Source organism: Pecten maximus, chromosome 14 (assembly GCF_902652985.1).
Source record: "Pecten maximus chromosome 14, xPecMax1.1, whole genome shotgun sequence".
Taxonomy (NCBI): domain Eukaryota; kingdom Metazoa; phylum Mollusca; class Bivalvia; order Pectinida; family Pectinidae; genus Pecten; species Pecten maximus.
In genome coordinates this window covers 1332035-1357878 of record NC_047028.1, presented here as the reverse complement: position 1 = coordinate 1357878, position 25844 = coordinate 1332035, and the positions used below count along the sequence as shown (strand labels likewise).

The window sequence follows — 25844 nt, the reverse complement described above, 5'->3', positions numbered from 1 at the left end:
AACAACTGACGATACAGACACTGTAGAACCTATTGTAGAATCAACAACTGATGATACAGACACTGTAGTACCTATTGTAGAATCAACAACTGACGATACAGACACTGTAGAACCTATTGTAGAATCAACAACTGACGTTACAGACACTGTAGTACCTATTGTAGAATCAACAACTGACGATACAAATACTGTAGTACCTATTGTAGAATCAACAACTGACGATACAGACAATGTAGTACCTATTGTTGAATCAATAACTGACGATACAGACACTGTAGAACCTATTGTAGAATCAACAACTGATGATACAGACACTGTAGTACCTATTGTAGAATCAACAACTGACGATACAGACACTGTAGAACCTATTGTAGAATCAACAACTGACGTTACAGACACTGTAGTATCTTGTAGAATCAACAACAGACGTTCAGACACTGTAGTATCTATTGTAGAATCAACAACAGACGCTACAGACACTGTAGTATCTATTGTAGAATCAACAACTGACGATACACACACTGTAGTATCTATTGTAGAATCAACAACTGACGATACACACACTGTAGTACCTACAAATGTACTATAGAATCAACAACTGACGATACAGACACTGTAGTAACTATTGCAGAATCAACAACTGATGATACAGACACTGTAGTATCTACTGTAGAATAAACAACTGGCGATACAGACACTGTAGTACCTACTAAAGAATCAACAACTGACGATACAGACACTGTAGTACCTACTATAGAATCAACAACTGACGATACAGACAAGGTAGTAACTATTGTAGAATCAACAACTGATGATACAGACACTGTAGTATCTACTGTAGAATAAACAACTGACGATGCAGACACTGTAGTACCTATTGTAGAATCAACAACTGACGATACAGACACTTAAGTACCTATTGTAGAATCAACATCATACGATACAGACACTGTAGTATCTACTGTAGAATCAACAACATACGATACAGACACAGTAGTACCTATTGTAGAAACAACAAATGACGATACAGTCACTGTAGTACCTATTGTAGAATCAACAACTAATGATACAGACACTCTAGTACCTATTGTAGAATCAACAACTGACGATACTGACACTGTAGTACCTATTGTAGAATCAACAACTGACGATACAGACACTGTAGTCCCTATTATATAATCAACAACTGACGATACAGATACTGTAGTATCTATTGTAGAATCAACAAGTGACGATACAGACACTGTAGAACCTATTGTAGAATCAACAACTGATGATACAGACACTGTTGTACCTATTGTAGAATCAACAACTGACGATACAGACACTGTAGAACCTATTGTAGAATCAACAACTGACTGATACAGACACTGTAGTATCTTGTAGAATCAACAACAGACGTTACAGACACTGTAGTATCCTATTGTAGAATCAACAACATGACGTTACAGACACTGTAGTATCTATTGTAGAATCAACAACTGACGATACACACACTGTAGTATCTATTGTAGAATCAACAACTGACGATACAGACACACTGTAGTACCTAAATGTACTAGAATCAACAACTGACGATACAGACACTGTAGTAACTATTGCAGAATCAACAACTGATGATACAGACACTGTAGTATCTACTGTAGAATAAACAACTGGCGATACAGACACTGTAGTACCTACTAAGAATCAACAACTGACGATACAGACACTGTAGTACCTACTATAGAATCAACAACAGACGGTACAGACAATGTAGTAACTATTGTAGAATCAACAACTGATGATACAGACACTGTAGTATCTACTTGTAGAATAAACAACTGACGAGCAGACACTGTAGACCCATGAGATCAAAAATGACGTACAGAACTTAAATACCATTTTTAGAAAAACAACATCATACGATACAGCAAGTAGTATCACTTTGAATCAAAAAATACGATAAGACCAGTTATTTCCCTTTTTTAACACAACAAAGCATACGCACTTGGGAGTCCTTTGTGAATCAACAACTAATGATACGAATCAGTACCTTTTGTAAATAACAAAAGACGATACTGACACTGTAGTACCTATTTTTAGAATCAACATATACGAACGACCTGTAGAACCATTGTAGAATCAACAATGACGATACAGACATGTAGTATTTTTGTAGAATCAACAATGACGATATAGACACTTGAAAATATGTAGAATCAACAATGATGAAAGACACTGTAGTACCTATTGTAGAATAACAAAAATGACGATTACGACCTTGGGGAAATAGTAGAATCAACAAGGGCGTCAGACACTGTAGACCTATTGTAGAATCAAACTGACCATACAGACACTGTAGTACCTATTGTAGAATCAACAACTGACGATACAGACACTGTAGTACCTATTGTAGAATCAACAACTGACGATACAGACACTGTAGTACCTATTGTAGAATCAACAACTGACGATACAGACACTGTAGTAACCTATTGTAGAATCAACAACTGACGATACAGACACTGTAGTACCTATTGTAGAATCAACAACTGACGATACAGACACTGTAGTACCTATTGTAGAATCAACAACTGACGTTACAGACACTGTAGTACCTATTGTAGAATCAACAACTGACGATACAAACACTGTAGTACCTATTGTAGAATCAACAACTGACGATACAGACAATGTAGTACCTATTGTTGAATCAATAACTGACGATACAGACACTGTAGTAACCTATTGTAGAATCAACAACTGACTGATACAGACACTGTAGTACCTATTGTAGAATCAACAACTGACGATACAGACACTGTAGAACCTATTGTAGAATCAACAACTGACGATACAGACACTGTAGTATCTTGTAGAATCAACAACATGACGGTACAGACACTGTAGTATCTATTGTAGAATCAACAACAGACGGATACAGACACTGTAGTACCTATTGTAGAATCAACAACTGACGATACACGACACTGTAGTATCTATTGTAGAATCAACAACTACGATACAGACACTGTAGTACCTATTGTAGAATCAACAACTGACGATACAGACACTGTAGTAACTATTGTAGAATCAACAACTGATGATACAGACACTGTAGTATCTACTGTAGAATCAACAACTGACGATACAGACACTGTAGTACCTATTGTAGAATCAACAACTGACGATACAGACACTGTAGTACCTATCTGTAGAATCAACAACTGACGATACAGACAATGTAGTAACTATTGTAGAATCAACAACTGACGATACAGACACTGTAGTATCTACTGTAGAATCAACAACTGACGATACAGACACTGTAGTACCTATTGTAGAATCAACAACTGACGATACAGACACTGTAGTACCTATTGTAGAATCAACAACTGACGATACAGACACTGTAGTATCTACGTAGAATCAACAACTGACGATACAGACACTGTAGTACCTATTGTAGAATCAACAACTGACGATACAGACACTGTAGTACCTATTGTAGAATCAACAACTGACGATACAGACACTGTAGTACCTATTGTAGAATCAACAACTGACGATACAGACACTGTAGTACCTATTGTAGAATCAACAACTGACGATACAGACACTGTAGTACCTATTGTAGAATCAACAACTGACGATACAGACACTGTAGTATCTATTGTAGAATCAACAACTGACGATACAGACACTGTAGTACTATTGTAGAATCAACAACTGACGATACAGACACTGTAGTACCTATTGTAGAATCAACAACTGACGATACAGACACTGTAGTATCTATTGTAGAATCAACAACTGACGATACAGACACTGTAGTACCTATTGTAGAATCAACAACTGACGATACAGACACTGTAGTACCTATTGTAGAATCAACAACTGACGATACAGACACTGTAGTACCTATTGTAGAATCAACAACTGACGATACAGACACTGTAGTACCTATTGTAGATCAACAACTGACGATACAGACACTGTAGTACCTATTGTAGAATCAACAACTGACGATACAGACACTGTAGTACCTATTGTAGAATCAACAACTGACGATACAGACACTGTAGTACCTATTGTAGAATCAACAACTGACGATACAGACACTGTAGTACCTATTGTAGAATCAACAACTGACGATACAGACACTGTAGTACCTATTGTAGAATCAACAACTGACGATACAGACACTGTAGTACCTATTGTAGAATCAACAACTGACGATACAGACACTGTAGTATCTATTGTAGAATCAACAACTGACGATACAGACACTGTAGTACCTATTGTAGAATCAACAACTGACGATACAGACACTGTAGTACCTATTGTAGAATCAACAACTGACGATACAGACACTGTAGTATCTATTGTAGAATCAACAACTGACGATACAGACACTGTAGTACCTATTGTAGAATCAACAACTGACGATACAGACACTGTAGTATCTATTGTAGAATCAACAACTGACGATACAGACAATGTAGTACCTACTGTAGAATCAACAACTGACGATACAGACACTGTAGTATCTACTGTAGAATCAACAACTGACGATACAGACACTGTAGTACTACTTGTAGAATCAACAACTGACGATACAGACACTGTAGTACCTATGTAAGAATCAACAACTGACGATACAGACACTGTAGTACCTATTGTAGAATCAACAACTGACGATACAGACACTCTAGTACCTATTGTAGAATCAACAACTGACGATACAGACACTGTAGTACCTATTGTAGAATCAACAACTGACGATACAGACACTGTAGTACCTATTGTAGAATCAACAACTGACGATACAGACACTGTAGTACCTATTGTAGAATCAACAACTGACGATACAGACACTGTAGTATCTACTGTAGAATCAACAACATACGATACAGACACAGTAGTACCTATTGTAGAATCAACAACTGACGATACAGACACTGTAGTACCTATTGTAGAATCAACAACTGACGATACAGACACTGTAGTACCTATTGTAGAATCAACAACTGACGATACAGACACTGTAGTACCTATTGTAGAATCAACCAACTGACGATACAGACACTGTAGTACCTATTGTAGAATCAACAACTGACGATACAGACACTGTAGTATCTATTGTAGAATCAACAACTGACGATACAGACACTGTAGTACCTATTGTAGAATCAACAACTGACGATACAGACACTGTAGTACCTATTGTAGAATCAACAACTGACGATACAGACACTGTAGTACCTATTGTAGAATCAACAACTGACGATACAGACACTGTAGTACCTATTGTAGAATCAACAACTGACGATACAGACACTGTAGTACCTATTGTAGAATCAACAACTGACGATACAGACCCTGTACTACCTATTGTAGAATCAACAACTGACGATACAGACATGGTAGTACCTATTGTAGAATCAACAACTGACGATACAGACACTGTAGTACTATTGTAGAATCAACAACTGACGATACAGACACTGTAGTACCTATTGTAGAATCAACAACTGACGATACAGACACTGTAGTACCTATTGTAGAATCAACAACTGACGATACAGACACTTAGTATCTTTTAGGGAAATCAACAAAAAACGGTGCATGTAGTTTCATTGTAGATCAACAACAGGGTACAGACACTGTAGTATTTTATTGAGAATCAAAAATGACGATAACCACGTAGATCTATTGTAGAATAACAAAAGACGTACACACATTGTACCCACAAAGTATTAGAATCAACAATGAGTACATAAAGAGTAACTATTTAAAAAATCAACAACTGATGATCAGACACGTAGTATCTACTGTAGAATAAACAATGGCGTCAGACACGTAGTACCTATAAAAAATCAAAACGGACGATACAGGCACTGTAGTACCTACTAAGAATCAACAAAAGACGATACAGCAAGGGGAGTAATATTGTAGCAACAACGAGATCAGGGCAATGAGGATCTACTTAGAAAAAAAAAGGCTGCAGACATGTAGTAAACCCATTGTGAATCAACAACTGACGTAAGGACATTAAAGTACCCATGGAATCAAATCAACGAAAGGATACAGACACTGTAGTACCTATTGTAGAATCAACAACTGACGATACAGACACTGTAGTACCTATTGTAGAATCAACAACTGACGATACAGACACTGTAGTATCTATTGTAGAATCAACAACTGACGATACAGACACTGTAGTATCTATTGTAGAATCAACAACTGACGATACAGACACTGTAGTACCTATTGTAGAATCAACAACTGACGATACAGACACTGTAGTATCTATTGTAGAATCAACAACTGACGATACAGACACTGTAGTACCTATTGTAGAATCAACAACTGACGATACAGACACTGTAGTACCTATTGTAGAATCAACAACTGACGATACAGACACTGTAGTACCTATTGTAGAATCAACAACTGACGATACAGACACTGTAGTATCCTATTGTAGAATCAACAACTGACGATACAGACACTGTAGTACCTATTGTAGAATCAACAACTGACGATACAGACACTGTAGTATCTATTGTAGAATCAACAACTGACGATACAGACACTGTAGTACCTATTGTAGAATCAACAACTGACGATACAGACACTGTAGTACCTATTGTAGAATCAACAACTGACGATACAGACACTGTAGTACCTATTGTAGAATCAACAACTGACGATACAGACACTGTAGTACCTATTGTAGAATCAACAACTGACGATACAGACACTGTAGTACCTATTGTAGAATCAACAACTGACGATACAGACACTGTAGTACCTATTGTAGAATCAACAACTGACGATACAGACACTGTAGTACCTATTGTAGAATCAACAACTGACGATACAGACACTGTAGTATCTATTGTAGAATCAACAACTGACGATACAGACACTGTAGTACCTATTGTAGAATCAACAACTGACGATACAGACACTGTAGTACCTATTGTAGAATCAACAACTGACGATACAGACACTGTAGTACCTATTGTAGAATCAACAACTGACGATACAGACACTATAGTACCTATTGTAGAATCAACAACTGATGATACAAACACTGTATTACCTATTGTAGAATCAACAACTGACGTTACAGACACTGTAGTACCTATTGTGGAATCAACAACTGACGATAGAGACACTGTAGTACCTATTTTAGAATCGACAACTGATGATACAGACACTGTAGTGCCTATTGTAGAATCAACAACTGACGATACAGACACTGTAGTACCTATTGTAGAATCAACAACTGACGATACAGACACTGTAGTACCTATTGTAGAATCAACAACTGACGATACAGACACTGTAGTACATACTGTAGAATCAACAACTGACGATATAGACACTGTAGAAGCCATTGGACGAAAAAATGATGCATCTTGTCACAATATAATATTTTCACACTTTAACATGTCATAAAGGTTTTTCACGCCTTAGAAAGATAATGTGCTGTTTTAACGAAATATTTGTTCCATTGATATTGATCATTATACAACAATTTTAAAAATCACAATGCAAAGTCACTTACAGGTCAGGGGAAGCAACTTGTACAATGACACTATACACCACAGGAAACAAGACTGATACATACCTATACAGATAGCTTTCTTGTTGTTGTTTTTTTTGCAAAGAAATTAGAGAATATTCCCTTTGCTTAACTGCAAAGATTTTCCAAAAGTTGAGGCGGAAAAAAGTTTAATATGAAAAGAAGGTTTGATCAGACTTTGTCTTCATCGGAAATTCTGAAAATAGTTGTAATTATATATCGTATGTCATTGATCCCCATCATATATAACATACATTATTTACCTCCAAGGATAGTTGGTAACAGATATACCCTTAATAAACAAATGTCTGGTAACATTACTAGATAATAAAACTGCATTTGAATCAGGAATATAATTTTATTAATATGTCATTTGTAAAGATACATCCACTTATTCAGCTTGCAGTCAATCTTAACTTTGTTTCGTTTTTAACTCCATATCTGCATTTTGCATTTACCGCTACATTGACCAATCACATACTTCATCTTGACCGGTAATGCCACCTATCGCGTCATATCCGGGACCAAAAGAATATTATACAATGTACGGCTATGCCGAAAAAACACATAAGTCGTACGCGTGTAGCTTGGTCATCTCGAACAACAATATGTATATCAAAACTGTTCTTATGTCTATGTGAAGTAATGTCGTGAACTAGGAAATAGACAAGTTTTACATGTTATGTGTTCAAAGTTACCTAGAGTAGTTAAAGCTATACGCTATAGTCAGCCAAATCTATTCGAGTTGCTTCCCTTAGATCAGTAGTTAATTAACCCGTTTTAGGTTTACACCCTCCATTCTATATCAAGGTAAAATATAACCAAACGGTAGCACCTGAAAGTCAGTCGTTATTAGGTAGCACACGGTCCGTGGGACCAGTGGTCAGTGCCTAGGGCTATATTTGGAAATGACGTTATGGGGTGTAGATACGCCCATATTTCGGGGTAAAGGTCATGATTGGTCAATTGACCACATCGTCAAATAATACATATTAATTAACTCTCAGGGGATATAAAAAGACTTGCGCGTTTTGCATAAGGAGTTGTGTCCTAGGCTCGGTTATAACCGGAACAAGGACGTTAAGCCCCATCAATCAATCAATCAAGCATAAGGAGTTCTCCAGCAGCTTTCAGTCTAAACGGACTTAGTGCCGTTTGGATGTACATATTTAGGATGTGAGGACTTAGTTTTGTTTAAATGTGTGTGAACTGTTAAGTGTGAATGCGCCGGCGATAGTGTGGAAGATGGATGAAACTTCATTGGATTGTATTGTACCTTCGGGATTTTCCTGTGGATTAATAAATATAAGTAAACTTTATATCCAGTGTTGAATTATGTTTATCACACCACAACAATCCCAAAAAGAACTTTCACGTCCCGTGTTTATGGAGAGCGGACGTTACAATTGGTGGCAGCAGCGGTGGGATGGTTTTAAAAGGTGGTTGTGATAAACTGGAACTAACACTATGGATGTAAGAATTCTACGAAAAACTGTGATGTCTTTCGTTCGACGGAGTTTGGTACGATTGGATTCATACAACTCGTCAAATCCTATAGTGCTATCGAGAGCACGAAAACTGTGTGTTTTAAGTCCGTTACTCTTAGTTTACAAAGGAACGGTATATATTCGGAAACTTTGTTCGGAAATGGATTTTAACCCTAGAAGTGCTTGCCTCGAGCTTGTGGATTTATCTCCGCTACCCACATCATATAGTTGTGTGTTTCACAAAGAAATATTGAGTAATGGAACGTTTTGACTGTGTGTTTAGCAGTTGTGTTCTCTATTATATTGAAGTTGTAATGAGAGATCTATTTACTCGGGATATGATGCAGGACATAGGTCTGGGATTTTCGGAGGATATTTACCCTCGGGAAGCTGAGGATTTTTCTAGTGGTTTCCGAGTTACTATGGAAGTTAACTCATTGTGTTTTCTCGCGTTAATACATAGTTTTTAGTCACGTGACTTGCCACGACCTATCCAGTGACCCGTGGCCATATTGGAGGTCACGCTTCGCCATTGTTTGTTGACATAATATTGTCCGATAATTGCCTGGTATTTTCTAACAAATGAATGAGCAAATATGGAAAAAAAGACGCCCCGAAGCGAAGTGACGTATCGTGACACACTGGACACTATTTCAAAACAGAGATACAGTTGAGTGTAGACTAAAGGTTACACCCAAGTGCACTCCGAGTGCACTCCGTTTGGACTTGGAGTGCACTCCGTTTGGACTCCAGGTAAACTTGGAGTGCACTCCAAGTGGACTCCGAGTCTACCTGGAGTCCTATCAGGCTTCAAGTCTGCCTGGGTCTATAATCAGACTATATCATACAATGTATTATAAATACATTGATACTGATATGTAATCTATATATAAATAATTATATTTTACATATTACCTTTAGTCTATTTGTATTATAATTTACATTTGTTTAGTCTTAATTCTAGGAATATTTTTACTGTAAATTCATGTAATGAAAATGCCTGCATACAGATATATCAAATTTTATAATGATAAAAAAGAATGTATACCCTAATCTGGTTCCTATGTAGTTTATTGCTATTATTTCACATGTTATTAACATGCAGATAAAATGTAGTACTATCTATTTAGGAATTTGAAATAAAATAACTGTTTAAGCATCAGTTTTTTGTATATTTATGTCTGAATTTAAAGGGTTTTTAATGTATAGATCAATTATCAATTTTGCAATTTTACAGTATTTATGAATTATGTTCTTTAATAATTGTCAGACATTCATTACATGAAAGGAAAGTGTATTCACCCAGTACGTGCAGGTTAAACAATAACTGCAACTAACTGTGAAGTATTTATGAATAAACTGAATAATTTATATAGGCTTATATATTAAAAGTATGATTAAAACAAATATTTACTACACATATATGGGGATTACCTTGGTTATTATTGTTCTGATACCATGTTCACACTAGTATGTACCTGTACAGTGTACTACCATCAATAAGTGTCAGTATATGTTATAATTAGTGGCCATGCATGACTGACTCTGGCCAGACACTTGTGAAACCTGTACCAGGTGAGTTAATTAGTAGCCAGCTACAGGTACTGTATACTGTGTTCACAGAAATACCCATGTCAATATATGTCATTGTATGGCTTCGAATGATGAAGCTGTGCAAAGCAGGATGTGTAACCTCAGGTTGGCTTACTGCTTCAGTTCAGCTATGGCAATCAGAACAGTAAGGCTATCTCCTTACTTGAAGGAAAGGATCGTAGCTCTCCATCTGAGTGGCCTTAACCAGACCAAAATTGTAAATGAAATAGTTAAGGTGGACAATGTTAAAATAAGCCGTAAAACTGTTAACAAATTGGTTAACAGGTTTAGGAAAACTAACACTATTGAAATAAAATCATCAGCTGTCAGGAAAGCATCAAAGCTTAATTCAGACCACTTGGACTATATTGACAATGCGTTGAAGGAAAACAATGAACTTTCATCAGCAGATCTCGCTCTGAGATTGAAACGCGTGTTCAATGTTTGTGTATCCTCATGGACTGTTCGGTTAGCCCGAAAGCGGTTAGGATGGACCAGTAAATCTACTCAGTACTGTCAGACTATCCGTGTACAGAATAGAGGCAAGCGATTTAGTTATGCTGTTAAATGTGTGAAGTCGAAAGAAAACTTTGATGATGTTATTTTCACAGACGAATCTACCATCAAAATTCAAACAACCACCCGCAGAACACTTTATAAGCTGGGAGACAGAAATACTACCACCTTAAAAGGGAAGCCTAAACATCCATTTCAACTGCATGTATGGGCAGGAATTTCTAGGAGAGGTGCTACTGATATACACATTTTCACAGGTAGAATGAACTCTGACTATTACCAGGACATACTTAAAACTCAACTTGTTCCATTTATTAGAAATGTGTATCCAAATAATCACAGACTGATGCAGGATAATGATCCAAAACATGTCAGTCGATCAACTTTGACATTCATGGAAGAAAACCAGATCAACCACTGGCCAACACCTCCAGAGTCCCCCGACATGAACCCAATTGAGAATTTATGGGCTGGTTTGAAACACCACATCCGAAAGTGTAAAAAGCCACGGAACAAACAAGAACTGATTGAAGGCATTAAGGAGTTCTGGTCAACTGTGACACCATCAATGTGCAACAGATACACTAATCATCTGTACAAAGTTGTACCAGAAGTTATCCGAGCTCAGGGTGGCCCGTCAGGGTATAAGTGTTTATATGTTAGCACGGATGAAGAGACGGATAGCTTAACCCTTACTAAGTGCTTGTATAAACATTATGAACTGTTAATATATATACTTGTATATATATATATAAATATACCAATGATAAAACAAAAGACACCATAGCAATTCAATTTCATTTAATATGAAATAGGAGGCGATGAGATGCAACATAATCTTCTATGATATTTTAATTCATCTCATTACTACTGTCAACATAATATTCATTGAAAAGTTAAACCATACAATCATGTATTAGGAGTCTCTGATTGATTCATGAAACATATTTGCAATTACATGCTCATGATTAATAAATTGTTTCACACAATTATTGTCATTTGTTGTCACATTTCTATGAGCGGTATACCCATTAATTTATGAGTCCTGCGTTGGAGTAAAGATTTACTCGAATAGCCATTTTCCCGGCACACAAGATTACTGTCTTGAAAATATTTAGTTTCTATGATAGGTAATCCATGATGGCTGAAAGGTTGTACTTCTTGCGAATCACATTCCACAGATAGACATTTGCCTTGTCAATACCTCGCACACAGTCTGACCACAGTTTCTTCTCCTCAGAGGGTAGACACGGAAAGTATGTGAATACTTCTCTTCGCACAATTTCAATCTTGTCTGGATTAAGTCGTCGCTTTGAAGGCCCAACACTAACACGTCCACTAACATTCCTGTTGTATAGTTCATCCAAAGTAAAATAGACATTAACCAAGTTCCTTGCAAAGAGATTGGTGTTTGGGTCGTATTGTTGAATGTTGCGGCAGTGGATGTCTGTGTGGTCTGTGACCGTGTACTGTCTTGGCAACTGTCTACAATATCCTGTATGTCGTCATCTAGTTGGTATGCTGCTTCCTGTGGTTCAACATGATCAGTAACTGTTGGAGTTGCTGCTGGTCCTGATGCCAATGTCTGAGCAACAAAGGATCTGGAAGTGTTGTTTTTCTAAAAACATAAAAAGAAACATTTTCAATTATACACATAAATAATGCTTTAAAGCAATTAAGCTATTAAAACTCAAATCAACACCTGCTATTTTTTTTTGTTTTCAGTTTTTTCCATAATAATTTTAATATTTTAATTTTTTATTTTAATAATATTATTGTAGAATGGGGTTTTGTAAGTAGTAATTCCATACCGAAATTAGAAAATAAAAATAAGCTGAATCTTATTTCAGAGTATACTGTCAAAACAGGAAGTCGTAAATCTCAAAATATTGACCGGTTAATACAGGTGTCCGTCATGTAGAGGTAGATTGTTGAATGATATAATTTTAGAGGGAAATATCAGGACCAAAACAGAAAAGCTGGAATGGACAGGGATTTGGATCTTAACAGAAACACTGTATAAAAGCCATTCGGATAACATAGGGGCCAGTTTAGAAAGTTATCCTGTATTTAATAGATAATGATAAAGACATTGAATACATACTTTAGAAACTTTCTTGGATTTGGTTGTGACGACAGGTGAGGTGGTTGTGCCGACAGGTGAGGTGGTTGTGCCGACAGGTGAGGTGGTTGTTAAATGGTCCTCTGGGGGTTCATAACAGTCAATCTTTTCCTGTAGAAGAGCCCTGGAATCTGAAAATGAAAAAAGATTACTTATATATTGATGTCTATAGGTGTCTATTACTGAATGTATCAGTTGATGAATAAATAGATTTATTCATAAATTCACAGATGGCTTAAATTAATCAATGAAAAATTTGATAGATAATTTTACATCTCAAAGTATAACATTAAATTGACATTTTTGTAGTTCTAATACCAAGTTCAAGTTCAAGTTTTTGGAGTTCAGAGACTAACACTAGTCTATAATAGTTATAATAGCTACACATGAGCCTTGAATTAATTAGAAAATAATTGTAATGCATATTGATGAGCAAATTGCTCATCTTAATAATTAATTAAATTTCACACTGGATATATGAAAGTTACAACTGTACCATCCTATAGTGTAGAACATGGTTAGTCTCTAACCCTCATATATACAAAATACAAGATATTACTTTCAGGAGAATTAAACATACTATAACAATGCTGTTGGTATATATTTCCTGCATTTGTACGTATCATTTTATCAATATCACACTTCTCAAAGTATAACATTAAATTGACATTTTTTTAGTTCTAATACCAGTCTACATGTATTTACCTGGATTTTGCAATAAATGAATGAGAGAGATAATGAACTTCTGTGTTTACTTAATAATTAGACCCCTGTGTAATATAATTAGACCCCTGTGTAAACAATTCCTGTTTCTCCCCAATTTTTTTTTTACCTGAATTTTCAGTTTTGGGAGAGAGAGGATTAAATACCTTAACCAGAGTTGGTGATCAGGGAAGACCCCCTATAGACATACCTGTAATTAGTACATACTGTTCTCACCATCTAAATAGGATTTAAGAGTCCTGGTACAATTTGCCTCTAGGGCAGTTGAACTTACCTGTAAAACTGACCTGTTGGCACTACATAATTTTCCAATCAGTCAATATTATGGGATGTGTCATTTGGTCATTCAAGCCAATTATAAAATCATAGATAAAAAACAAATAACAGAAAATCCAATTTGGTCTGATTAGTGAAATAAAACTGATATGGAGGTTCTCTATAACAAGAGCTGTTGTAGAACAGCATAAGCTCATCTCGCCAATATTTGTCCATAAAGAATTAAAATAAATAAATTTGTATTGTTTTGGATAGATAAAATTTAAAACCTTAAAGGAAGCAAAAAGTAAAATTTCAGTACTATACCCTTGTACAATATTAAACTAATGTGTTAATATAAAATGCTTTTCAATGCTTGTGCCAAAAACTGAGAGGGGACATGCCCAACCTTCATTTTCTAACTGATTGACTCATCAACAAGATCACGTAAATTGTACATTTTCTTTAAGTACCAATAGTAGGTTCATTAAAATAAATAAAAAAAAAACTTACTGCTTATGTTGATTACAACTGCCTTGACAGTTTTGCCATCCCAAAGACATGTCACTTCTGAATCAGCCTTAATTGTCTCACTGCTGGTCACTATCGTTAAAGGAGCAATTCCTGTGGTGTTGTCCTCTGTGAAGTAGAATGCCCCATAGCGTGGCATCTTTGCTAAAAAGTGGAAACAGTTAATTAGTTTAAATATTTAAAGATAAGTTGAAACTCACATATTTTCACTTAAACACTCAAAAATAATTCAATATATAACAAATATATCTATGCATTGATTATATTTTTTATTACCGAAATTGTAGTAATAAATCTTAAATTCAATGAATTACATGTATATTTAATTTTGAAAACTCTAACAATACATATGTAAATATTTTCAAGGCATTAGAAAGGAAATTTTACAATATTTTATGTAAAAATCCATGTTAAATCTGCAGGAAGAAGCAAATGGAATGAAATGTTTGAAATAGACAATGATACTGCATCAATTATATACATGTATAGCACATTTTTCACAGACTAAAGATACTAACATTTTCAACGTAAGCACCAAATGTTCCATATATTACCATAATTTAAATCACTGGATTTGAGATTGAGAGAACAACAAATTAATACAAATATAAAATAATATATATAAATGTTTTCTTCTTTTTTAATTCACGACCCATATACAATACATGTGCTTTTATATACTAAGTTTACATAATAATGATTTAATCTTATAGCTCATATAATTCCAATCACACTTTGACCAAATGTATCATAATTAATTAAATAAAATCAATTTAATTTAACATGTGGGACCCATTGTTTTTAGCAATACGTACAAAAGAGAACACATGGAAATAAATTATAAATGCTTACCTGCTAGTGATTGTTGTCTGGCAGTCATCTTCTGTGCAGGTATTCGTAGAAAGTAATAGTAGATCGAACTGTAGGCCTATGATTCAAGTACTTCAACTTGATACATTAACAATGTATGCATCTTCAAGGTTGTTTCTAATGTAATAGTTACAAAAACTCCTCCATGTTTGAGCTTGATTTAATGAGGCAGGTATTAAATGAGAACAAAAACATGTATTATACTTTCAAGTGATCATGGTCAATATTGTTTACTTTGAAAGTGTGGTGTTTACACAGCGGTGTCATCAAGCTGTCCATGTACCTGGATTCACTTCGCTGGTCCTTATAATTACAGTGTAGACCAATTAGGAACATAGGTGTGAATGAGGTTGACCAATTAGCCCTACAGGCTGATACCGGATCTGTTCAGCAATTATAATACCAGAGACCCAACAGTTGGGGTTAATAGCCAACTTAAATCAACATTCTCAACGAATGGTTTACAAAACGGAAATGTAAATCTGATGTTTAAGTAAAAAGCATCACTAGACATTGATTCCGGAATACTTTTTAAAAGTGAAGAAAAACATTTTTTTTTGTATTGTATTGTATGTAAAAAAATGTTAGTACTAAAGCATTTGTAATATTTAAAACAGTATTATTACGAGTACAACTTGCCAAATAAATTGTTTGTTTGTTCCAAATTTCTATTTGTTTATGGGATTCATAAAAACTTCTCGAGTAATATCAATGCTACCATACATATTTCAATGAATAACACTTTATTTGAAGTACAAGATCTGTTTATTTCATAAAGGTTTTTCTAAAACATCAATTATGTTAATGTATTGGTATTTTACCAACAAAATAATACACTATGTAATTATGATACATATATATAGATAAAACAGTAATAACTAGGTATTTTATTGATATATACCATATAAGTTCACATCCATCTATAAACAGTATTATATGTATTACAGTACATTACCTGGTTACAGGTACATGTGTACATGTGAACCTAGGTAGACTTGAAGCCTGATAGGACTCCAGGTAGACTTGGAGTGCACTCGGAGTGCACTCCAAGTTTACCTGGAGTCCAAACGGAGTGCACTCCGAGTCCAAACGGAGTGCACTCGGAGTGCACTTTGTGTAACCTTTAGTCTACACTCAACTGTACGACGATAAGTTGGCTTTGATTGGAAATGAAGACCCGTATACTCTACCAAAGGAAAGATGGTCACAGGATGTTGACAAGTGGGCGGGCGTAACGTACCCTGACATTTCGTTCTTTTTGTTATACACAGCAAGTGCATACACCCACGAGGAAATAAAATCTTACAAAGGATTGACTGCGTACAACCAGTTTGTCAACGGATGGGTTCGGGATGTTAAAGTTTGTGAAATCAATGGCGTCTGTCTACACACTGCACGGGTAAGTTCACGATTTTGAGTAGAGTAATGATAACGTGTTCGTAAAATAATTCATATAATTTTTAAAGAAGCCTTGACCAAAATTCATGTTAAAATAACTTTTTATGTCTCACTTAAATGGCAGCAGAATTTTATGGAAATATTGATAAAAATATTGTATTTATTTTATGTTTTTCCAAAATCAGCTCATCACACATGAAGGAAAATCCAAACCTTTTAAAATATCTAGTCTCCTGGGGTATAGATCTAATTATTATAATTAAGTTCAATTTAATCCTTCATTCATTGGATCTAGTGTATATATTTTGCCATTTTGTGAATGTTTATATTTTAGTTGAACAATTCACAACAGCCCTAATTATGGAAACAGTTAACGTTACTGTCACTAAAAATGTATGATATTATATATGTACTGTATGTAACCATTTGTTTATATCAGTTATATTAATCTCTAATTATTAAGTAAAAAAAAAAAACTTTTATGTATTTTGAAGTAAATAGCTCTTGTATTTTTTTCTTTTAATGTAGATATGTCCCTGTATATATATTCTATCTGATTAATTATTTATGTTTGGTTTGTAGGTGATGCATTCACAGCGTCTGAACGAAAAACCTTTGGCACCATGGGTGATCATCCAAACTGATGGAAAAGTTTTAGCTGCACACTGTAACTGCATGGCTGGATTGGGAGAGGCATGTACACATATCGCTGCAATGTTGTTTTCAATTGAAGCTACATTTAAAGTCAGACAGGCAAGAACTGTCACAGAAACAAAAGCGTACTGGCTTCCAGCATCAGTGAAAGGTGTAAAATATGCAAAAATTAAAGACATAGATTTTACATCTGCAAAGTCAAAGAAGAAGAATTTGGATGCACAGTTCAGTGACACACCATCATCCAAAAGAGGGATTATGCAACACAAACAGGTGGAACCGCCTACTGATGAGGAAATCATGGGTTTCCTGCAGAAACTCAGCCAAACAGGGGCTCAGTCTGCAATATTGACTGTAAAGCAAGCGTTCCAGGCACCATTTGTTCCAAAAGTGTTGGATGAACAGTTTCCCAAGATGTTGACTGAACTGTTGAGACAGGACATGCTTCAGTCATCATTTAGTGATATCCTAAAATATTGTGAGGACATTAATGTCAAAGTTTCGAAGGAGGAAGCTGAAAGTGTTGAGAAAGCAACCAGACAGCAGGCACAAAGTAAACTGTGGAACCGCTTCAGAAGTGGTAGAATAACTGCATCTCGGATGTATTCTGTATGCCACAGCAGCCCTGCAGCCCCTTCGGAAAGCCTTATCAAAGCGGTATGTAATCCTGAGTCAGCAAAATTTACCTCGACTGCAACATCTTGGGGATGTACTCATGAAAATGTTGCCAGGGAAACCTATAATGAAGCATTACAAACTCTTCATGACAACTTTGCGGTTGAGGCAGTTGGACTAACTTTAAATCCAGACTTCCCCTTATTTGGAGCCTCACCTGATGGAACTGTGTCATGTGATTGCTGTGGAGAAGGAGTTGTGGAAATCAAATGCCCATACTGTGTACGTTCGTCAAGCCTTGATATGTATACTGGAGCATCTTCATGTCTTGAAGAAACAGATGGTGAACGTAAAACATTAAAGAAAAAACATCCATACTACTATCAGGTACAGACTCAGATACATTTATGTGGGAAAGAATATGCAGACTTTGTTGTGTGGACTGAGAGAGAAGTACACATTGAAAGAATTGAACCGGACAATGAACTGTGGGAGGAAATTAAAGAGAAGGCAGCTAGCTTCCATGCCATGGCTATCATGCCAGAGTTAGTTGGAAAATTCTACTCCCGAATAAACACAGCACCATTGCTGTCATTGAGAAATGATGGAGAATCAAACCTCGCTGATGCAAACAGACAGGACATATATTGCTTCTGTCAGCAAGGGGAAACTGATACGATGGTAGCATGTGACAACCAGAACTGCAATTATCAGTGGTTTCATTTGTCATGCCTTAAGCTGACAAAGTCGAAACTTCCTAAAGGAAAGTGGTTTTGTCCTGACTGTTCGCGTTTACCAGGAAACCGCAGGAAGAAGGGTGTAACAAAGAAAAGGAAAGAACAATGACTTAATTCAGTATCATTTTCAACATATTGATGACGTCAGACAAAGCCTTTCTTCATCAGCTCAGTATCCATATTATAAAGACTATAATATACTATAGATAGTGATACTAGTATCAATGTGTAATTGCTTGTGCTTGATTAAGTTATTATGGGATTAATTTTATTATATGTAATTACTGATAATATATATGTAATGAGAATTTGTGTTCTCTCTATAACTAGTGTGTAAGCCATTCACAACAAACACTTGGGTTATACTTTGTCAAAAGATACTTGGTTATTTTTGAAGGATGATTAAAGACATTCAGAAAAAAAAGAACTTTGTGGTTGTTTCTATTAATGTTGATTAAATATAACCAAATAAGTATATTTGTTGTACTTTTATTTTGGCCCTATATAACATGGCCCATTAGGGATGTGCCAGGTTTTGCTGGTGGAAGACAACTTGAGTACCAGGTACTCCCGGGACAAAACTTTTCAAATCCAAAGACCTTTAACTAGTATTAAAATTCAAACTGCTGTATATGTGGATATCAAACTAATGACCCAGAGGTGGAGAACCAATCCAGCGTAGAATGTCAAACACTCGGTCACTGCAGCTGAATAGATATTGAGACCAAATCAAGAAATATGTCTGATTAGTGTTACATCGACCAATCAAAATAATTGGGGAACAAATGCAAATCATCACGGAAAAGTTTTCTTATCAACATATTAAAATAATGTTGATAGGTCAAAATTCATAGTTCAATAAGAAGTAAGCTTCAGATAGGTTTATTAAGTAACATGTACACAGACATATTTCTTAATTTTTACTAAAGTTGCTATATTCGATATGGAGTATTATTTATGATTTTTTAAATGAACTTCACAAACCCATATCCGACACAGTTACTTGTGGCGATGTGCAGAAATTCTTTATCACATAACTGGTTCAAACATGAGAAATAACTATATATAGCTACAAGTTACAGATTTTACAGCATCAGTTGTATGTTGTTGTTTTTATCATACATTGTATATATGTTTGCATTAAATAATGAACCAGTTATGTGATAATTGAATTATGGTATATCAGCCATATGTATGTAATCAGAGATTATTTCCAAATAAGAAAATAAAACAAAGTGTTTTTAATGACATTTTAATGGAAAGCAGCAGTTATCGCATATATATAACATATAGACTAGCTTATAGTACACAATATACAGTGTACTATAATATGATATGATATATGAAGCACTATGAAGATGGACAATTCAAATATTGATTTATAATAAATATTTCAATTTTACTCTCACAATTAATATTACATACACAAAGAACTAGGTTGTGACTCGGATTATAAAATATAAATTACAAAACAGAGACTACGTTTGGCTGCATTTTGGTATATGGGTTACAGGTATATATTTCACTGCAAGTATTGGTAAATGCACAGCTATAATACATGTACATGTGGATATGTTCTAATCAAATGGCACTACAGATTTACACATATTTGTAAGCGCACAACATACAGTCACAATCTTGTCAATTGTAGGAGTAGACTCATCTACCGAGTTGAAATAGTCAAGAGGCAAAGTGTCGTGCATGATCTTATACTTGTTCCTAACTAAACCAATAACCCTTTCAACATGAATGCGCACATGTGCAAGTCTTCTGGTGCTTTCAACATCAACAGCTGCCAACTGATCCTTTCCCTTTGTGAATGCTGGTATCCGAACTTCACCGTTGACTTGAGCCACCTCCTCTGCTATGTCAAATCCACGGTCAGCAAGAACAACATCCCCATATTCCAACTTATTAAGAAATTCACTGTCCTTTGTTATGAATTTGTCTGAAGCACGTCCTCCATACGCATCACTGATGAATACAATGGTACCCTGGGGCGAGATCCCTATCAAAAATTTCACAGTATTGTGATGCTTATAGGAACTCCATGTTTGCGAGCGTGCTGTCAAATCAGATGGCCTTTATATAAACACCTCAAAACAGTCCATAATGACCGCTACTTTCAACCCAAAGTACTTCCTAAATTACATAGGCATTGTTTGTCGTCGTTCCTCCTTCGTCGGCCAATATATTAGAGGCTTCAATTTTATGTGTAATGTGTTTAGAACACTTAACATAGTTCTGGACACTGTTGAAGCAGAAACCTTAAATTTGTCTGCCAAAAAGGTTACAGGCAAGTTCAATTTTAGCCGCATTAGCACCAGCACCATCTTCTGAAATTTGGTCAAGGAGCTGTTGTGTGAGCAGGATATTTCAGGTTCAACAAACCAAAACAGTGTCATCAGAACAGCAAATGATGGCAAACCAGTAAAAAACTTCACTTTCTCATCATCAGCTTTGAATGTGTCCTCAGTAATTGAAGAAGCTGCCAACTGTTCCTTCAATCCAATGTTTTCGACAAGCAACCTATTGAGTTCACTCTCCATAGCATTTATGTTACCTGATGAAATCTCTGTTTGCATGGATTTGTCAAATTCTGCCTCATCTCCTATCCTGTTGGTGTCCATCTGAACATCAGGGTGGGCTTCCTCAGATTCATCGAGCTCATGATCAGTTGTAACCTCTTTGGAATTGAAAAGTGCAACAAGAGATTGTGCTGCTTCCACATTCCTTCTCTTTTCCACTCTGCCTTTCAATCGACTTTCCCTTTCTGGAGTGGGGTTGATCACTGTTGTCTGCTTATGATGGCCAAGTTTCAGTGAAGGAGCCCAGTCAGCTGAGTTTTCAGGATAAAGACTGGAAGGTTTTCCTGAAAAGAAAAAAGACATTTATCATGAGCATTTAAAAAAAAAATCTTAGTTAAAAGTCATTTTCAGTTCCTTAAAAGTAATTATGGTCAACTGGATTATAATAAATTAATTGAAATCATAATTTATTCAGAGTCTCACATTTATAAAATACAAATTCAAAATGTATAGAATAGATAGAAAGTGATATTTCATGTATAATTATTTATAGTGTGTCTTAAGTTCTGTGAAAACAAAATATGATTATCAATATTTCATTTAGGCCTATATATACTTTACAACAATTAACTGGATTTCAGTGTAAAATAAATGACACGAAAGAAATCATAGTTACATGCATCATATCAGTGACCGTTTTCTAATAGTATGTAATTACGAAAAAACAACTCTGCTATACTATATAAATAGACTATCAGTAGCGGAACTCGGAATTATTTACTTTTTACTTTTAGATAGTTTTAGAAACCGATTCTGTTTACATCATACATGGTCCATATGCATGCTGCTTCGTTTGAACTTACAGCTAGCACGGATTTCAACGTTAGTATGCATGAATCACAGTATACATGTCGATCTCGGAAAGAAATCAACGGCAAATAGAACTTGAAAAGTACATATGATATTATATTCACAATAAAACGCATAAATACACGTACCTGAAACGAAATGTTCCGAACAAACTCTCAAGTATGGGTAGGACGACGGTTCAAGATCTGCTCTACTGATTTTAGTCAACCACAACCTCCTTCGTTTTTCTGAGAGTCCATGCGTCTTTTCGCCTTGAGATGTGATAACGGCCGGTAAATGAAAGAAACTCTGTCCCTCCCACCTGTGTTGTTACAACCAATCATCGCACAATAATTCACCATTTTGTTTACGCTAAAGGTAGGTCAATCGATATGCACTGCTTCACCTCCAATATGGCGGCTATTTTACATACCGGAAATTGCGTGACGTCATCGGAAATCTATGTATAGTGCCTAACGGAGAAGTATTTAGGAAATTAAAAGTGAATATTTTCGCTACTTGGAAGTTAAAATCCGACAATTTTCCGGGATTATATACAGGATATATACAGGACATGTATAGGAAATTTTATCCAATGAACCGTGAGTACATTTAAAAATCATCGAAATATTGTCGAATAACGGATATAAAAGCTGTGACAGTGTCAAAGAACTTTCGGATTGCTAAATAAAATAATCAAGCATTTTAGACACATGTTTTTGACCTTTTAGGAAACTATGATCGTTCATAGATTGTGACAACTCTCAGACTAAGTAGTAAAATGAGCAGGAACTTGATCAGTGTATCGTGTGTCAGTCCTAGATTCGGGAAGGCTCAAATCAGGGAATAACCAAAGTCAAGTATCGCCAATTTCTGGACCTAAAACAGTAAGGTTGATGGGGTCGACCATACGGGGAAAGCGAACGGTGGTGCTAAAACAGACATTGGGAGAAAGTGGAAAAGTTTAAAATCTTGTGAAAGCTAAATAGGAAGTTGATAGCAAAATAGCCGTTAACTTAATTGGAAATTAGACTCTGGGGCCAGGAGTAATTCCATGATGGAAACATCTTTTGGCGTATCATCGAATACAATGTAACACCAGAAGAACGCCCTGTGTTAGTACCGTTTCGCACGCGATTTGAAACTACTTATGTCATGGAGAAATGTGCATTATTCAGAAATTGTGAAAATGTGGATTGAAGAGACAAGTTTTAGCTCGTGGTTTTGGTATAGAAAATGAAGAATTCCTGGAGAATGTGTTAACATAGCAGATGATGTGTATCCTACACGTATTTGGTCGTATAGATGATATTTGGTCGCATTTAGTGGAGCTGTGGTTTAATTCGCTGGTATTTGTTAATTTGACTCTTTTCATCGATGTCAGATTGAGCCAAGTCCGCGTTCGTTACGTCTCAGCTAGTGAGGATGATATTTGTACATGTAGATGATTTTTGACTTTGAATAGTGCCAATCATGTGTTCCAGGATGGAGTAGGCGCTAAGTGGAACGCTAGTGCATATGATACTATATATATATGTAGTGCTTTATCTGGACAATAATTGTGTACGCGAAGGATTTTAAACAGTTTTGGTATAGTTTGACCGCTGTTTGGTAGCCTTGATATCGCGCGAAATTTAAGGCGAATAATGCAACTTCTTGTACACTGAAGTTTAGATCCTAGGACAGGTGGTTTCTCAGGATAGCATTGGAAATCCTTCGAAAATCGCGGCAGTTGAAGCGATGTTGCTCCAGTTTTGTATGTATGTTAGATCTCGGACTTGCGTCAAATTATTTGAAATTCATGTTCGGTTTCGCACTAATAGCGAAATGTCTGTGTGACCTCGCCATGAAAAGGTGTTTTAGTTGTCAAATTATGGACTAAGAAATGCTCAGTGTATGTTCGCATTCAACGAACTGGAATAACGACATATCTGCTCCGATTCTCGGATATCCAAGCTTGGAAAGTGGAATTTATATTCTTTACACGGATGCTAGTAACTTTGTCACATTTAATTGTAAACTCTGGATTTACATTAAGATAAGTGAAAATTAATGTTTTTCAAAGGACATATACTGGAAACAATATTCAATTCGAACTCAGTAATAATTCGAATTAACTCGGTAAACGTGTTCACAAAGTTTACCAATCATTCAGTACGGCACGGAAAACGGTAGCTATATTCATGACCAAAATGTGTTATGATATTGGAGATAAAATACGCAGATTCCAACATTAAATAATAGTGGGAACTAAGGCTAAGTTAGCCCGTGATTGGACCGGACCGTGGACAGTAGTCGCACGGCTTAGTGATGTGTTATTTAGAATTCGTTACTCCGGAAGATCAGAGCCAGTTGTAATACACAGTGGCAATTTGAAGCCTTACGGAGGTACACGTACTGGGGACAGCGCGACCGACCCAGCACAGCGGGAGCTTCCACCCCTACCAATAATTTACCTAAGCGTTTGGACTCGCCATGTCCAACGACTGACCAGAAGTGGACACCCCTCGTTGTCAGGACAACGCGAACTGGGCGAGCCATCGAAACTTAGAGACCTCAGTTTTAAACTTCGAAGGACTTACGAAGATCATCGACTATTGCCCTTTATGGACGCATGCCAAATAGGGATGAAGATTGGATTACGTAGTTATCATCGACATAATCATTGCCCTATATGGACGCAGGCCCCTGGGGGGATGAAGAATGGATTTTGTTTTTAATCGGTAAAGATTTCAACTTTGTGAAGTGACTGAACTTCTCTAATTCAAAAAGTGATGTTCGTTGAACTCATATTTTGGATCATTACCAGAGAAAGAATAAAGTTTTGTGAATTGCGAACATTCAGGACTTTTAAAGGATTATTAACTTTTTAATCGGAACTGTGCAAAATTATCAAGGGATTTAAACGTTGATACTTTGATCTGATGTTTGAACTGTGATATTAATTCAAACTTTCGACTTGGATTAGAACATTTAGTGAAATACGGAAATTTGTTACTTTTGGATTTGTAACTTTAAAATGGACTGAATTATGCAGAATTACCACAGGATTATTACGTGCGTGGATACTTTACAGTGACATTATATAACTGAACTTTGTGATATCAAAAAGTGACTTAATAATTTCCGATGGATATATTATTTAGGACAAACACACTAACTGTGATTATTAGTTATTGTTTCCGTGGATCACATTTATACATGTGAATTTTTGGAATTTATTTCACTGTGTCAAAGGTAATGTACGAATAGCATGTTCATTAATATTATAGTTGTGAGTATTGCCTCCAATGTTAGATTTCTATCTTAGATGTAACTCAAATTAAGGGTTATGGGTGGATTTTATCTCAATATTGTAGTATATCGTATTAGTGGATGCGTATA

The 25844-nt window shown here is 35.8% G+C and overlaps 3 protein-coding genes across 3 annotated transcripts; 1 reads left to right on the top strand and 2 right to left on the bottom strand.

The window, feature by feature from the left end:
- Positions 1–12299: 12299 nt before the first annotated feature.
- Positions 12300–15186, bottom strand: LOC117342592. Its single transcript, XM_033904787.1, has 4 exons — positions 14792–15186; positions 13283–13431; positions 12564–12796; positions 12300–12525 (listed from the first exon to the last, which is right to left on the bottom strand). The coding sequence occupies exons 1-4, from the start codon at positions 14946–14948 to the stop codon at positions 12300–12302; spliced, it is 765 nt and encodes a 254-aa protein (XP_033760678.1). The 5' UTR covers positions 14949–15186.
- A 450-nt stretch (positions 15187–15636) lies between these two features.
- On the top strand, positions 15637–19430 carry LOC117342591. The gene is made up of 3 exons (XM_033904786.1): positions 15637–15700; positions 16951–17078; positions 17660–19430. Exons 1-3 carry the CDS (start codon positions 15637–15639, stop codon positions 19190–19192), a joined length of 1725 nt encoding a protein of 574 aa, XP_033760677.1. The 3' UTR covers positions 19193–19430.
- Positions 19431–20660: 1230 nt separating this feature from the next.
- On the bottom strand, positions 20661–25001 carry LOC117342590. Its single transcript, XM_033904785.1, has 4 exons — positions 24859–25001; positions 22610–22782; positions 21235–21955; positions 20661–21057 (listed from the first exon to the last, which is right to left on the bottom strand). Exons 1-4 carry the CDS (start codon positions 24999–25001, stop codon positions 20661–20663), a joined length of 1434 nt encoding a protein of 477 aa, XP_033760676.1.
- Between the last annotated feature and the right edge of the window lie 843 nt (positions 25002–25844).